Source organism: Gallus gallus, chromosome 3 (genome assembly GCF_016699485.2).
Source record: "Gallus gallus isolate bGalGal1 chromosome 3, bGalGal1.mat.broiler.GRCg7b, whole genome shotgun sequence".
Taxonomy (NCBI): domain Eukaryota; kingdom Metazoa; phylum Chordata; class Aves; order Galliformes; family Phasianidae; genus Gallus; species Gallus gallus.
In genome coordinates, this window is record NC_052534.1 from 104,527,598 (window position 1) to 104,544,069 (window position 16,472).

A 16,472-nucleotide genomic window follows, 5' to 3' on the forward strand; every position below is an offset into this window, starting at 1 on the left:
AGATGCTGATGTGCACCTCATTTACATGCAAGAACTGTAATCAGGTCATGATCACTTGCACCTAAATAATGACTCATTGTAGCCCTGAGCAATTTCTCTTTGTAGGCTGAATTCTAGCAAAGAATTCACCCTGGATATGTCCCTTTTCATGCTTAAAAACTCTTTTCTCTATTTTTGTTTTCTATTCCTTTTAAGAAATTCCCATGGTGTCACTCATACAGGAAACCCAAAAACCAGAACCATCACTGTAATCACTTTCATGCACTGCACTTACGGAACTGCATATTCTTTTATTTCCTATAGAAGTATTATATGTTGTATGCTCCGAATTGTGAATGCTGGTGAGCTCCAGCTGGGCAGCAGCACAGACAATCTTAGCAGAAAAATGTGAACAGATTCAGGATGATTCACCATTTGAGAAAGTTTTAAGCACAAAATCCTTTTCTATGAGTCTGAGCAGGACCTCACAACAGAAAATCCACGTTTAAAGCTTAATAACAAACTGCACAGCACATCCAAACCACAGCACAGAGGTAGGCAGTCTAACTCTGGGGACAACGAGCAGCCTTGTCCTTGTACATCCAATATGTCCTTCGTTAAGGAGAGCTCTGAACTGAACAGCAGCATAACAGACATTTCTTTTTTAATCTACGAGTTGAATTACACAGTGAACATTACAGCGATATCCCATTGCATCACGTCCAACTCCACTCACTGCACAGGACTGAAGAAGGTATAAATGTTGGGAAATATTTGGTGATGCAAGAAAAAGAGAAAACAATCACACGGCTAATTATGAATTGGTAAAGCTCAAAACTATGTTTTTAAGGAGTTTAGCACTGTAACTACTTTTTCAGATCAAGTTATGGATCTTCCATGCTCAATACAAAAGAAAACCACACCACGCTAAGCCTCACTGTTCCACCTTTCTGATACCTCAACGAGCCACCTGCCAGCTTTCTCTTATTGAAAGGAGTATATAAACAGCCCATAAAAATCATCCAGCACCAGGAAAGGTCACGGCAGCACATGCTCATGTTGAACTTTCTATGACATTCAGATTTGAGTCATTTGTTTTTCCATACAGATATTGTAACAACAGACACCAGTTCAAGAAGAACCTAATATTTATGACAACATCCAGAGGAAAACAGATGAGCATCAACTCTGCTTACTCTCAGAACTGCAAACTGTTGAATATTCCTGAACATAGGAGTCCTCCATCTTACATAAATTATACCTCTTTGCTCCTCCTTCCTCCCTCTTCTCTGTACCATGTGCTTAAATTTATCCATGTGAGAAGACTGAGACTTTTCCCAAAGTCCTACAGATACTAAAATCATAGAATCACAGGATGGCCTGGGTTGAAAAGGACCATAGTGATCATCTGGTTTCAACCCCCTGCTATGTCGCCAACCAGCAGACCAGGCTGCCTAGAGCCACATCCAGCCTGGCCTTGAATGCCTCCAGGGATGGGGCATCCACAACCTCCTTGGGCAACCTGTTCCAGTGTGTCAACCTGTTCCAACCCACGGCCTCTTTCCAGAGTCCCATACAACCACACAGCCTTTGGTTCATACCGTTGATTATTCTATATTGCTGATGTGGAAGCTCGATTACAACAACAGATACTCACACTATATGTGCAAGATCAAGTGGCTTCTCTGGCTGCTCAGGAAACACGGGACGAGGTGGTTCTCTGCTTGGTACACAGCCAAGTGATTTACTGATTGCATGGCTCAGCTTCTTCGCAGGCGATTTCTGGTTTGGAAAAGAGTGATCAAAATGAGTCCACTGTTACAAAGAGCAGGGTGATGTGTGCAATCAGATAACAGAGAAACATGAAAAAGAGAGCTTCCAGAAATATTCACACTACACCACAGCAAGGAATTGTAGAATTATACAATCGTTGAGTTGGATTGAACCTCTAAAGGTCATCTATTAGTACAGAAACTGCACAGATGAGCAAGCTGGGTCTTGTTGGCTTCTTTTTTTTCTTTGCTGGTGGTTTGTTAGTTGCTTTTTGTGTCATAACTGAGAACCAGTGCAGGGATTTCCTACCCACTCTGACAAGGACTTTCTGGACACAGGTGTTGTATTTTGGGGAGGGGCAAAGGAAGAAATAAAGACCTGATGCAGGAGGAAGTCCATCACCTATCTTAAAATGTTGTTAACTCCATGGAGTTCAAGTTCATGATGTGGGGTCCAGAAAACTCTTTTTTCAGAAGTAACCCACCCAGTGCTGTGCTTCTGATCAAACTCCCCATACAGATGCTGCAACCCTGTGGCTGATTGCTACTCCCTCCCAGATCCTATTTCTGTAAGATGCTCCAGTGGGAAATTTGGTTCAATTCTGAATGCACTTTTAATCATAGAATCAATAAAGCTGGAAAAGACATCTAAGATCAAGAACAACTGTCAAGCCAAACCCATCATAGAATCATAGAATTGCTCAGGTTGGGAAAGACCTTTAAGATCATTGAGTCCAACCACAACCTAACCAAACTATCCTAACTCTAACAACCCTCCGCTAAATCATGCCCACTGACCACGTCCTTTAGTGCCACATGTACACTTTTCTTGAACACCTCCAGGGATGGTGACCCCACCACCTCCCTGGGCAGCTGTGCCACTGCATCACTGCTCTTTCAGAGCAGAAATTGTTCCTCATATCCAACCTGAAATTACAATTCAACTTAACATTGATTTAAAGAGAAGGCAAGGCCACCCAGAACAGAGTTACACACACACTTGCAGTTAATATGAACGAGTACCTGGCAATTACTAACAATTACTAACAATGGATTACACAGTTAATAATTACCAACCAGTGAGCTTCTTCATCTCTGGGCCTCTTGGCTTTAGCAAAACACAACAGGCAATGAAGGCTTTTAGAGTAGGGAATCTGTGTGTGAGAATATTGTTCCCTTTCTGAGTTTACGTGGTTTGTAGCAGATCACAATGCATCTTAAGTAAAACACTCAACAAAATTGGAAAATAACAAAAGAAGATAAAATGTCCTTTCAAATTAGAAAAGAAATACGAGTTGGATGCCTATAAGAATATATTAAGATTTCTGGTTCTTAACTGAAGTTTTATTACCTTCTCCCCTTCTCTTACAATTCAAGACAGTGCTAAGTGAGAACTGTGAAAGGCATGACTTATAGGTCCTTACATCTTAAGGTCCTATTACATCTTATAGGTCCTTTCCAACCTTGTGATTCTATGATTCTATGACTGGAGGCTGTCTCTTGGAACTCGTGATGAACATTGGTTTGGAAATAAAACCACCGAACCATAGAATCACTAAGGTTGGAAAAGACCTCCAAGATCAGCAAGTGCAACCATCACCACCACACCCACTAAAATTTCTTATGGTAATTTCTTCCTGTTAGTACAGGTGGGTGAGGATTACACTGGTGGACACAGTGGCTTGGGACATAGCTGAAAAGGGCCACTTGCCCCTTCAGTGTGTAGCTCTGGGCTCTGCAGACAGATCTTAGCCCCATCCAAGCACCAATGCAAAACTCCTTGGTTGGATGTACAGATTCTTATGGTTGAAGTGCACAGCGCTCTCGCCACGGAGGGGTTCTACAGAGGAGCATCTGCCTTTAATTATAGTGAAAACTAATGAAAAAATCACAATTCATGCTTTATGTTATTTCCTACCAAACCCACAGTAAAATTCAAATGATCAGCTTTCATTTTGCTCTCACGTGCAATGATAGTAAAAAATTCTGGGTTTCCTTAATTCACCCTGCATGTTGAAAATTCCCACATACATTTATCTCTAAATGTTCTCTGCTTCTAGTCTTGGTGTATTTCTGTCCTTACCCTTTATCGTGTTCATCTTCTGGTTTCTGCACATACCATCTATCTCACAGTGCCTTTTCTGTGACCTCTTTGCAGCACTTTAGCCTATTTTAGAAGTGTTTTTCCATTGTGGTAACAAACACTACATCCTGTCGTGCTACACCACCATTTATATTGTCGAGCAAACGCGGTGCTGCTTAGAATGCAGAAATAGCGCAGCTTCACTTTGTGAAAATGATAGAGGAGAGATAATTTCTATCAATTCCAACTTCTGGATAATGATTCTCAGTGTAGAGCACTGAAGAAGTGCTTCATGGGCAAGTGTACCTCATAGGGATAGCTGGTTTCTCTGAGAAATAGCATTTTATTTTTTTCCCCAATGAGCTGAGTTCTACTTTTCTGTCTGTTTGACATCTTCATTAAGCATTTTTGAATCACAGAACCATTACGGTTGAAAAAGACCGCTAAGATCCCCAAGCCCAACCCCAGCCCACCCCACCATGCTCACTGCCCCCATCCCTCAGTGCCACATTCCCACGGTTCGGTGATCACCATGTCTATTTCAGGGAACAAGTATTTCCTAATATCCAGCCTTGCACTCCCTACCTCCCAGAAAAGCAAAAAGAAGCCCTCCAGTTCCATGATACTCTCCTCCACCACTGACACCATCACAAACCCCCCCAGCACTACTGCCTACTTGCCCACCTCTAGCACCACCAAAGTTTTACCACCATCTTCCCCAGCTGTTCCTTCTTGACTTCAATCTATATCTGTAAATAGCTGGGAGCAAACTATGTTTTATGAACTATTTGCAACTTTCCATCACAGTGGGATCTCAGTCAGCTGGGTACTTGGACATGCCACTGTGGTATCCCTAGTAGCCTCCAGGTTTCACACATCCTACAATCCAACTTATGCTTTTCAAGTTTAGATAGAAACACAGTCTGTGTGCCTTTAGTTTCAAATACTTTCAGCCATCACCTATTTCCTTGGGACCCAATGCAACTTCTCTTCACTCAATGCGGCCCAAGCAAGCCAAAAGGTTGGATACCTATGGTTTAAGGAACCAAGAAGGCTTCTCAATAATTAAAATTTCAGTGTCTGGTTGCTGAACGTCCCAGAGGTCCTTTCATTCTTCTTTTCAGAATGGTTACTTAAGATGTACTGTTCTGGGTTCCCTGCCCTCTGAACACCTCTGCAGTTCCTCATCTGAGATGGGCAACTGAATTATGGATAAACCAACTACCAGCTCCAGAAGTGTTTCTCTAACACCACTTACAACACTACTTTTTAGATTATTTGAACGTGTTTTTCAGTTTAAGGACTGAACTGAGCAGGTAAATATTATCAAACCCTTCTTTCTGCAGGCACAGCACCAGCTGGCCTCAGGCTTTGTGCAGCTCCAGCAGCAGGAAGCAGCAAAACCATATTCCTCAGTGTCGTAGAGCTGAAGGTGGAGACTCTGAAGTGAGGTTTTTTCTTCTCCCCTGTTGGGCTCACAAGCCCTGCACTGTGGTGTGCCCTCAGTTAGTACTGTGTCCCCTTAGCCCCTGAGGACAGAATGGAACATGCTCCAGATGTTGTATTACTTTAAGGCAGTCTAAGTGGAAAATTAAACGAACAGAAATATAGGAGAAGCAATTTTGCAAACCAAATCTTATTAACAACTACTTACAGTATTGCTAAACCATAACGTCGTAGACAACAGGGTCTGCCTGTTATCCTCCATTTGATTAGTGCTAACTGTAATGGCTTCCCAATGGAAGTCAAGATTTTATCCCTGCCGACACCGAATGTTTGCTGGGTTTATTGATAAGTCTTCCAAAGCCACTCATTGAAGGGTGTTTGTAACTAGCAAAGCACTATTATTTATAGAAGATCATGAAGTGGATCCTCCTGGATGTTAAGCACACGAGGGATGAGCAGTTGGTCAGAGACAGGCAGCACAGCTTCACCAAGAGCAGGCTGTTCCTGACCTACCTGGTGGCCTTCTGTGATGGAGTGATGGCACCAGTGGACAAAGGAAGGGCAGCTGATGTTGTCTGCCTGGACTTGTGTGAAGCCTTGGACATGGTCCCCCACCACATCCTATCTCTACATTGGAGAGATGTGGGTTCGAAGGCTGGACTATTCGGTGTGTAAAGAATTGGTTGGATGGTCACAGCCAGAGGGTTGTAGTTAAGGGCTCTATGTCCAGATGGAGGCAGTGACAAGTCGAGTCCCCCAGCAGTTATTCATCTTGGGTCTGCTGCACTTCAACAGCTTTATCAATGACAAGGACAGTGGGATCAATTGTATTCTAGGTGAGTTTGTTGATGGCACCAAGCTGAGTGGTGCAGTTGACACGAGAGGAAGGGGAGATGCCATCCAGAGGGACCTGGACAGGCTCGAAAAGTGGGCACATGTGAACCTGATGAGGTCTAGCAAGGCCAAGTGCAGGATGTTGCATTTGGGCCAGGGCAATCCCAGATTTGAGTACAGAGTGGGAGAACTCCTTGAGCCCTGTGGAGAAGGAACTGGGGGTCCTGGTGGATGAAAAACTGGATATGAGCCAGCAGTGTGAGCTTGCAGCCTGGAACGCCAGCAGCAGCCTGGGCTGCATCCACAGAGGGGTGGGAGTGGGGCAGGGAGGGGACTGTGCCCCTCTACTCTGCCCTCATGAAGCCCTACCTACAGTACTGTGCCCAGGCCTGTGGCTCCCAGTACAGATAGATAAATAGATGGGTAGATAGAAAAAAATGGAAGATATTGCTCCTCTTTTAGAAGATCCCCCTTCCATACTCATTTTACAGGGGACTACTAAGTCTGAAGTAGTATTTTATGCATCACTGAACTTCTTAGTCCATTCAGAATGCTTTGTTGCTTAAGAACCAACCAGTCAAAAAAGAAAAAAGCCACAGCAAATCATTGGAAAGGTTCAGAAATATGTTTCTAGAGAAAGAACAAGAAATATTGTTTTAGATTACAGGAACATAAATGCTTGTTATGATTGCCTTACTGTTCACTGAAATCTCTTGAATTTCCCCATTTTGTCCTTGATTTCTACCTACTGCCTTTGCTTCACCTGTAGGTAACCTTTGGTCTCTTGACTGAATCTTGCTTTGATTTGGATTCTGACTACACCAAACTCCTCCTACCTTTTATTCCTTTAGCTCATGTCCCCCCATATCTTCATATTTGTTCTACCTAATCCTCCTACAAACATAGCATATGTACATAAGAACACCTTTTAAAAATGTTTCTTCCATTTCAGCTGCTGCTGCAATTTCTTACTAAGACAAGCTAACTCTTGTTTCTGAACAATAAAACAACATTTTCTGCTGTTGAAATTCCTTTCTTTCTACAGATTTCTGAGCAAATTGCCTTCAAATATCAAAGTCTTTTTTAGACAATAGTTTAACTACTGCCTGGTATTAAGCCCCAGCTTTCTAAATTAAGCAGTCATACCATAATGATTCTTCCTCATGGAGATAATTACTAATTATAATCCAGCCATCATCTGAACTTCCCATTGAAAAAGTAAAAAATTAGACATAAATCTTTTGGCAGAAAATAAGTTTTTATATCTAGAATTGTCTATTATTACTTTAGATGAGATAATCACGTAGTCCTTTTCTTTTAAAGAAATACTGTGTTTAAAGATGCCACTTGGATACAGGTCCTTCCTGAGAATAGCATTCATGCCAATTGGTTTACCTTTCTGAGGAGGAAAGGAATTGCAAACTTTAAGACTTGTTAAGCTGGAATAGAAGAGAAATAATAATAGTAATAATAATATATAAAAAAGTAGAACTGTGGTGAAGTGGGGAAGAAAACAACGTGTTAGGGCTTTGAAAAGGACTGTATCGTGTACTTTAAACACCGGTGAATACAGTGACAACCACTGGTAAAGGAGTAACGTTATTTATAATAAAAATAATGCAATTTACCTATTTACACACTTCGACTATTTGAAAACCTTTAAGAGTCCTACTGTGCAGTTCTGCTACAGAAACAACTTTAGCTTTCATCAGTACAGAAGAGGCTGTGTCTGCAAGATAAAGAAAGGCAAGTTACCCAAGAGGAATGCTCCTTCATCTGGTGCTGGTTGCTGTGAGGCCCACTGGCATGGCCACGCCAAAAGCAGTTTTGGCAGAGCTGGTAGTTGTGGCACTGTTGGCACCGATATCGGAACCCCATCATGCTCTCACACCGGCAATAGGAACACTCCACAGGATGGAAGACTTGGTGAAGATGGGGAAGGAAACAGAAAAAATGAAAAGTAATAAGCAAACCTTAAGAAAACTGTAATCATCACATTTCATGGAAGCTTCCAAAAAAAAAAAAAACCCAAACAACCCATAACCCAGGTTCTTAATCACTAAAAGAAATTATTACTCTGGCCATGCCATGGCTTCCGAGTGCAGAAGAGATTATTTTGGAAGAATAACTACATATATGAGTTGACGATAACATATCAGCACCATCCAACAAGTTCAATATTTCCTCTCCAGCTTTTTTCCTCTTTGGATTTCCTCGGAACCAGAAGGCTCAATGCAAATTCAACAACAGAGAGAACACGAGTGGACAGGGAAAGCAATAGCCTCATATTCATATAATCATAGCTTGGAAAGACAAAGGTCATCAAGTCCAGCCCAACCCATTCCCACCATGTCCCTAGATAGAATGACAGGATCATGAATATTGAAAAAGACCTCTAAAAAAGTCCAGAAATGTTGACTTCTACCTAAGGGACCTGAGTCAGCCAAGATCTTCTTGCTCAAATTCAGAGCACTGTATTTCTGCTTTAAAGCCCCTTGCTAGAGGATGCTTCCCATAGACCAGGGGTTTGCCCAGCTGGACAATGCAGAAACACTATGCAAAGAAAGGATGGGTATGCCCAAGCTGTTGAAAACAACAGGGTAATAACTACAGGGAAGACCACTTGAGCATAAACCTGGACAGAATCAGGGGGATGATGCTCTCACTGCTACACAGAAATGTAAAGAAAATGATGTGTAGAAGACAGTCAACTTCAATGGTACAAATGCCCATTGGAAATGGAAGCTGCTGTAGAGGAACTGCTGACCATATCTTTCTTTACTCAAAAGGTAAAGAAAACAATGAAAAGGAAGTTCTGCATTTATTTCAAATATAAGAAAAGAACTGGTTGGAAAAAAAATTAAAAGGATGACAAGCAACCTTCAGTTAACACAGCAGCAAAGTAATTTTCTGAGTCTTAGGAAGCAGAGAACATGATTTCAGCGACTTCAGTAAATTCATATGAGAATCAGTAAGTATACTACAAGAAGATACAATTCAACAGGAAAAGTGAGTTCAGAGAACTGTCTGTTCCTTAAAGAAACAATGCTAAAAAAACAAGTATAAATAACCCTGGGCAGAGGAAGGAGCTGACTGTTGTAAAAAAAAGCAACTCGACTAAAATGATGAGCTCAATAACTTCAAATTCAAAAAGAAACCTATAGAAGTAAATACTGGAACAAATCAACAGTGACAGTTAAAAGAATGATGCAGTATCCTGGGACAAAGACAGAAACAAAAGAATGAGAGAAAATTAGCGAGTGATTTAAAAGAGATATCACAAAATTTGTAATTATTTCTGATCCTTAAGAAAAGATGAAATTATACATATGTAACCATGGCCTTCCCACGTTATCTTAACTTGTAGAGTACTTGAACAAATACTAAAGCAATTTAAGCACCCGAAGAACATAAGCCACAAAGAACATTTCCCAACTCAGCTTGGTGTCTTTCCATGCCAGGCTAACTGACCTTGGAAATAGAAAAAGGGCATTAAATGTCATCAATTTCCCATTTTACTTCAGTAATTCTTCCAAAACTGGCATGCCGTGGTATGTGCCTAACAGAGGGAAATACTCAGTAGATGAAAGGACTGTACCTGTGATGTGAGTTTCATCAGAAAAGACCAGAAAATTATCAAAGCAGAACAATCTAATGAGCAGGGCTCCAAAGGGCTTTATTCCAGGTCAAGTATTGCCCACTGTTTTCATAAAAATATTGAAAAACTGACAAAATGCCCAATTTGGGGTTTCACATTTCAACAAACAAGACCTAGGAGACAGCTTAGCTAAGAGGTGACTGTGAGAAGGCACCAAACATGCAAGAGGTACTTACAAAAATACCAATGCACTCTGCAGAGCCAGCAGCCAAAACGCAGGGACCTGAGGATTTAAACTGCAGGAAGAAAAACCCATGCTAGAAATATTAGGAAAAACTTTCTCACCCTAAGAATATTTAACACTGATCTCAGCCCAGCTTCTCATCCACACCGACGCTGAAGCCTTTGGACTGAACATTTTAAGCAGCAGCAAAGCAGATCTCTTGAGAACTTTTACATACATCCAAGTTTGTCTCTGGAAAGGGAAATGGATGATGTCATGGGCTCCCACAGCTTTTTGGTATCCATCTCCAAGAACCTTTCTGTCCATGGAGAGCTTCTGTCTCCTGCTGGGACCAAACATGGGGCCACTGCCTTAACACGGAGCTCTGAACCAAAGAATCAAAAACTTGAAGCTGATACACTTGACGTAAGGAAAGCTGTAACAGCATTCTGATGAACTAAACACCAGACAAAATAACAATGGTGACAAGGTTCTGAGCATACTGCAAAAACAAGCTCGAAAAATGATGAGGAAAAAGACTGGAACAGTTGTTATCAGAGGTTGTGAGGTCTTCCTTACCTGGTTACTGCCACATGCACAATCAGAGGCAGATGCTTTTTTTCCAACTTTTGGGAATATGTCAATGTGCCAATAAAATATGGTGTTGCAGACTTTAGTTCTCTCCTGTTCAGACTGCCTTCCATGCTTCTATCCACACTAATCCATTCAAGACTGAGGTTGCCATGAAGAGGTCCACTGATGACGTTTCTAACACCACTGATGTGCCTGACCACATCATGCTTGAACCACAAGGACCCCATCCCATCTCATTCTTCCTCTCCAGCTTGCCTCTGAAACATTCACTGGTGTCATTGCTTATGCTTTATTTTCCCTGCCTCGGTGATCCGAACGAGTTCTTGCTATTGACACTTTCTCTCAGGAAGGTGTCCCTTTACTCAAGGCTTCCAGTCACATATGGGAGTGGGAGTTTTAAGCTTCTTTCTACTTTTCGCTGCTTCCAAGACTTCAGTCATTCCCTTTCCTGGTTGTCAGCGCTCCAAATGCAAGATTCCTCCTGGGTCCTTTTTGACAGAGACAACTCCCTCCTTCCTTCCTCCACTGGACCTGATGATCTCAGATGTCTTTTCCATTTCTCTTTCTGTGATTCTTGCCAGCAGACCCTTTGAGACATCACAAAACTTACCTCACCCACTCCCAGCTGTGTCTTCTTCTTCCAACTCTGCCAGCCTCCAAAATTCTTCTCTTCTAGTTAACTGTCGGCAGCAGACTATTTTGGCCATCAGTGTACAAAACTGCCATCATCAATCGTCCAGTCAGTATTCAAATTCCTCTTTTCATTCACATTCCTTCTCTGATCGGGACATGTTAAATTCTTCCAAGTGAAAATGTGATGTGACCATTCTCCTCCTCCTTTTCTTCCCTCCTCTGTCTCAAAGCCATCTCTCATTTGCTTTCTTCTACAAAACTGTAATTTATTCAAAGATCTTCTTGTGCCATCTTGTGATTTACCTGAGACTCTATTTTTTTTCCCCCCATCTCAGTGGTCTGCTTTTCTGACTCTCCAATATCAAAATATATGTAAGAATGGTGATGCAGTGGCACAGCTGCCCATGGAGGTGGTGGGGCCACCATCCCTGGAGGTGTTTCAGAACTGGGGAGGGTCATGGTCAGTGGACATGGTGGGATGGGTTTGGGTTCTAACCACGGTGGTTGGAATATATTGAATTACGTTTTCAGATTATAAGGACACAAAAATTTGTCCTTATTTTCTTCTCTAACTCCCGGAGAAGAGGACATAAGTCCCTCTGCCTCATGACCACAGAAGCCATTCCTGTCAAAATTCCTCATTACTGTTTCCCACCCAAATGGGAAATGTTACTCCACCATCAGTCTTTGAGCTCCAACCCCCAAATCCCTGCCTTGAAATCTCTGTTTGCTGCCCTCCTTCTGTGCATCCATCTTTCACCTCACGCTTTCACTGCTAATGCCAAAACCACTGCTCTATCTGAACAATGCATTTTCCACTGGGACATATGATAAGGGCTTCCAAAATACAGTAGTAATATACACATTAGATTACTTGAAATAATGAGGAGAAGTTTTAGAGTAATTGTGGATCCGCATTTCAGATATATTATTTCAAATTACTATAAGCATAAAGATACACGAGACAGGTAAGAAATATGCAGACTGGAGATTGGTCTGGAACTGAGAAGCATAGAAAAGTTGTCTACATAGAGATGACAGAGTATTTCCATGGGAAGGATATCAAGAACAAAACACAGACAGAAATAAGTAGGAGAAAAGAACAGAGCCTTTATAAAAGTGCGTAGGAGTAATCAAGAAAGATGTGAAAAAAAAACTAGCAGCTAAAGGAAAATGAAAATATGCGAACTTTAAAATACAAGAAAAGAAATCAAAGAGGAGATAATGAAAGTAGAAAGCTAAAGCAGGATGCAGATGAAGTAATATTTTTGTATGAGAGTGTTGCAGGGAAGACCCGGAAAAACACACTGTTCAAAAACTCTGGCTAAGACAGGATTAGTGTTGGAAGAGAAATGCTTTGAAGAACTTGCCATGACTATAAATACAAACCTTTATTTAAACATCTGTCTTTATACTACTCTTTTTCATCTGGTACTAATAGCTACATCTGTAAGCTGACATACTGCTACATGACTGTGCTTTGTCCTGGTGGACCCAGGCCAGGAATACTGATGTGCACATCCAGAACATCTAAATTCTACTACTCCAAGGCATACTACTCCAATACTTACCAATTATGATGTTAGCTATGAAATAAAAAAGTAATCGTCTGCTTAATTAAGCCATACATACCACAAAAATCCTACTGCTCCAAACTCATGCAAAATTACCACAAAAAGCATGACCAGTGTATAAAGCATAAGCCAAGCTCCAGGTTCCAACTCTAGAGATTTTCGTTTTTCCATGGAAACTATTCTAATGAGCAGAAAGAGAAGTCTTGAAGCCTTCCAGCAGATTAACATCCCCAGCCCAGCCCAATGGAAAGAGGTCTGCTCAAGTGGCAGCTCATCGCAGGAACCCAAACACTTCTATTGATTAAACAAGGAAACTGACCTCCTGACTCAATTAAGTTGTGAATACACCCAAATTGGTTCTGTATTCTTCTGCTAGAACTCAGTTTTCCTGTAGAAAGCACTACTAAGTATTAAAAACATAATTTCTGGCAACTATAATGATGAAGTCCCATGATATATTAGATGTATAAAAAGCATCAAAACAGGACGCAAATCACCTTCCAAGATAAGTTCTGACAAGTTACCAGGCATGCACAGACATATCCTGAGTACTACGGATGGAAGAAGAGGAAAAGCTTGTAAGGAGAGAATAAGGTACTGGCAGATTCTGGAGGTAGCAGGGAGGGTGTTGGTTGGTTGGGGTTTGTTATGTTGGTTTGTCTTTCTCCTCCTCTCCCGAGTTGTATAAAACTCTTAACAAAAACTAGCTGGGAAAAACCTGTGAAATTAAAGTCTGAGTGCAAGCTATGAGAGGAATGATAAAAATTCTCAAGTTTTGCCAAACCTTTAAATAATGCCTTCTCTTTGGATCTGCTTTCCACCTGACCCTGCAGATCAGATGGGTTCCTTGCACAGGATCAGCAGCTCCAGATGGACAGCAGCAGTCTGGCACGTGCCATGCAGCAGGCTATGAAGGATGGCCTTTTGCAGAAATCTACATTCCACAGGAAAGCTTGGGGACCAGCAAGAGGGAAGACTGAAAAGTATTACAGAATTTTTATCCAGGAAAGAAATGATGGGTTTAAAACCTCCTGGAATATTACTTCTTTCTGAAATGTGCTTCTGTATGTTCATCACTGGTACGTGTTAAGTGACACTATGCCTCTCAGAGGAGGATCAGACCAAAATGAAAGCATGGAGTTGCCACTGGAACTCCTTGGCCACTGTTAGGATATTTCTGAGGGGTTTTATGGGACATCTGTGAGCTTATGGAAAGATTTCTTAATGGAAACTAGAATTCCCAGGAGCCTGGGGAAGCACAGAGGCATGTCTGGCATATTTTCCAAGGAAATAACCTTCTTCCTTTCAAAATATGTGGAGAACAAAAAGAAGAAAAAATGGCATGAGCACTGCAGTTTCCTGGATTTTCTAGCTTTTTATTATTTTTATCTGTTTATTTCCAGAGGAAAGCTGAAAATGGATTCCACTGTCAGGTTCTATCCTTTCTTGTTTGAATAAGATGATTTACTAGAGGCAAGGCTGCTTAGCAGTTGCTAAACACGAATTGGGTCATTTCAGGAAAAGAGCAAGTAGCAATTCTCAATCCCTTCCAGAAATTATTGCAGTGATTCTGAGCCTCTGGGAAAGCTAAAGATTGATTTGCCACAAGGCAGCCAAAACCCCCGAAGAATGACCTGATACTATGAAAAAATGCAATGGATTATTTTTTAACTGGGAACTCCTGAACACAAACTGTATTGTCCCTACCCACACCTACACTTGTTTTTCTGAATCACTGTACAGTCCTTACCCTAGAGAGCAAATGAGCTAGCAAAGTATTTCTACCAGTGATAATGAGAGCTTAAGACAGCACAAAGGGCAAATTCAAGAGTTGGATATTCTTCTCAATATTTTCCTTTTTACAGAGGAGGAAAGAGAGCACAGCCTGAAGACCCCTTCCATTTGCATTTCTCCAGGAGCAAAACTAAAGGGATTAGAATGCCTACACAAAAAAAATGCTGCATGTTGGCAGTCAAACTGAACCGATGGCTCTCCTAAATAAGGTGCTGGCCCATTTGTACAGAGCAGTACTACCAACCAAAGGCATTTGTCTGATGTGTTGAGAAAGAAGACAAGACTCAAAGGTAACAAAGAAAAACTATTTCTCCAATGGAACAAACTCAGTTCACAGCCTAGTTGCCTTTTGCTTGAATCAGAGCAGCTGGAAAGACAGCCACAGAAACAGGAGGATTTTTTTCTTCAGGTTGTCTGCTAAGGTGTTCAGGTGCCTCCGCAGTAACTTTGCAATGACTGCCACAGTAATTAATGAGAATGTTGACAAACTGTGAAGGAGACAAGCATCTGCTGGGAAGGAAAGATCAGGAAACAAAAGCACTGACAAGGCATAATTCAGACAAAACTGGAAAGAAGCAAGAGACTGCAGAACAAGACTACCACTGCTCAGGTAATGTCAGGAAACATGACCAAGATGGCAGCAGGAAAGACACAGAATTAAGGATGGATCTTTAAGGACTGAGACCATTCTATCAGGGAAACATCATTTAATGACCGGAGCCGAAAGATGAGAAGGCTACTTCCTTAATGAAGAACTTCAGGGAATGACTTAATGGAATTTCCACTGTGAACACATATAAAATCACAGAATCATGGAGTAACTGAGACTGGATGGAACCTCAGGGACATCTGCTCAAGTAGGGCCAGCTGGAGCTTGCTGCTGCATTACTGCCAGGTTGGGTTTTGAGTATCTCCAAGGATGGAGACTCCACAGCCTGGACAACCTACAACCTGATGGCACGGGGCATTGATCACCTCCCTCTTCCAACCCAATGGCAAAGGGGCACTGACCACCTCTTGCAACCCAACAACAGAAGGCACTGACCACCTCCTCCAACCTGATGGCAAAGGGCATTGTTCAGGACATCATTGTTCTGGTTACCTAGTAATTTCTTCCAGGTACTTTCAAGAAAAAAGCTCAAACTATTGGATTATCTCCAGATCTTTCCACCATTTCCCTTGTAGTTGGACCAGATGGTCCGTGAAAGTTCCTTCCAACTGAACTATTCCATTATGTTTCAGCATTTTACCCTTGCCTGAGCTCTGTGAAATTTTACCCTGACCTATAATTCATATTAACTTTTTACTGCTTGTTCCCTTACTGTATTTATTCCAGTCTATGTGCTTTACTTGAAGTAAAAGCTTATGAAGATAAGAGGATAAAGGAAAAAGAGCAAACAGTAGCCCATGCCATTTCAACCTGTTACATAAGGGTGGGAAAGAGATTGGCAGTACTACAGTCTGCCTAACACTTCAGCTAAATCAACCTTTTCAGCTCTTTCAGAAGTTTTCCCCTTCAGATCTGTTTCCATTACATTACTCCCCCCCAAAAGTCTTCGATAAATCACTTTTTTTCTTTTCAATCATACACACAATTGCCAGAAAACGTCTGTAAACATACAGAGCAATTGGGAAATTAACCATCTCTTCTGTTGCAATAAACAAGAAAAAGCCCATTGAGCATTGCAGCTCTGCTCTTATTCAGTGCTGTACAAACGCAGATTAAAATCATAACCAGATATGCTTTGCAAGAAGGCTCAAGAAAAGACAATAAAACAAATGCCACAAAAGAGCACATCACAGCAATATTGAACCACTTCACAGACATCAGGAAGCAGGGAATGGAATAAATCCTGAACACTTAGCTAGAGACACACAGACTGCTGGAGTTTTAAAGCTTTGCCTGGGTAATGACAAGAGGGACTTCATCTATGTCCTAGAT

General features: G+C 41.5%; 1 protein-coding gene across 29 annotated transcripts in view; it reads right to left on the reverse strand.

Moving 5' to 3' along the window:
• DTNB (dystrobrevin beta) overlaps positions 1 to 16,472 on the reverse strand; it is a 140,621-nt gene that overhangs the window by 89,264 nt on the left and 34,885 nt on the right. For all 29 annotated transcript variants that reach the window (XR_005858621.2, XR_005858622.2, XR_005858620.2 and 26 more), the window contains 2 exons: positions 7,870 to 8,036; positions 1,637 to 1,761 (listed from right to left, as the gene is read on the reverse strand). Coding sequence is in view for 25 of the 29 variants with exons in the window: in XM_046939422.1 (XP_046795378.1) it covers positions 1,637 to 1,761; positions 7,870 to 8,036 (292 nt within the window). In the remaining 4 variants the exon portion in view is untranslated. The remainder of the gene's footprint in view (positions 1 to 1,636; positions 1,762 to 7,869; positions 8,037 to 16,472) is intronic.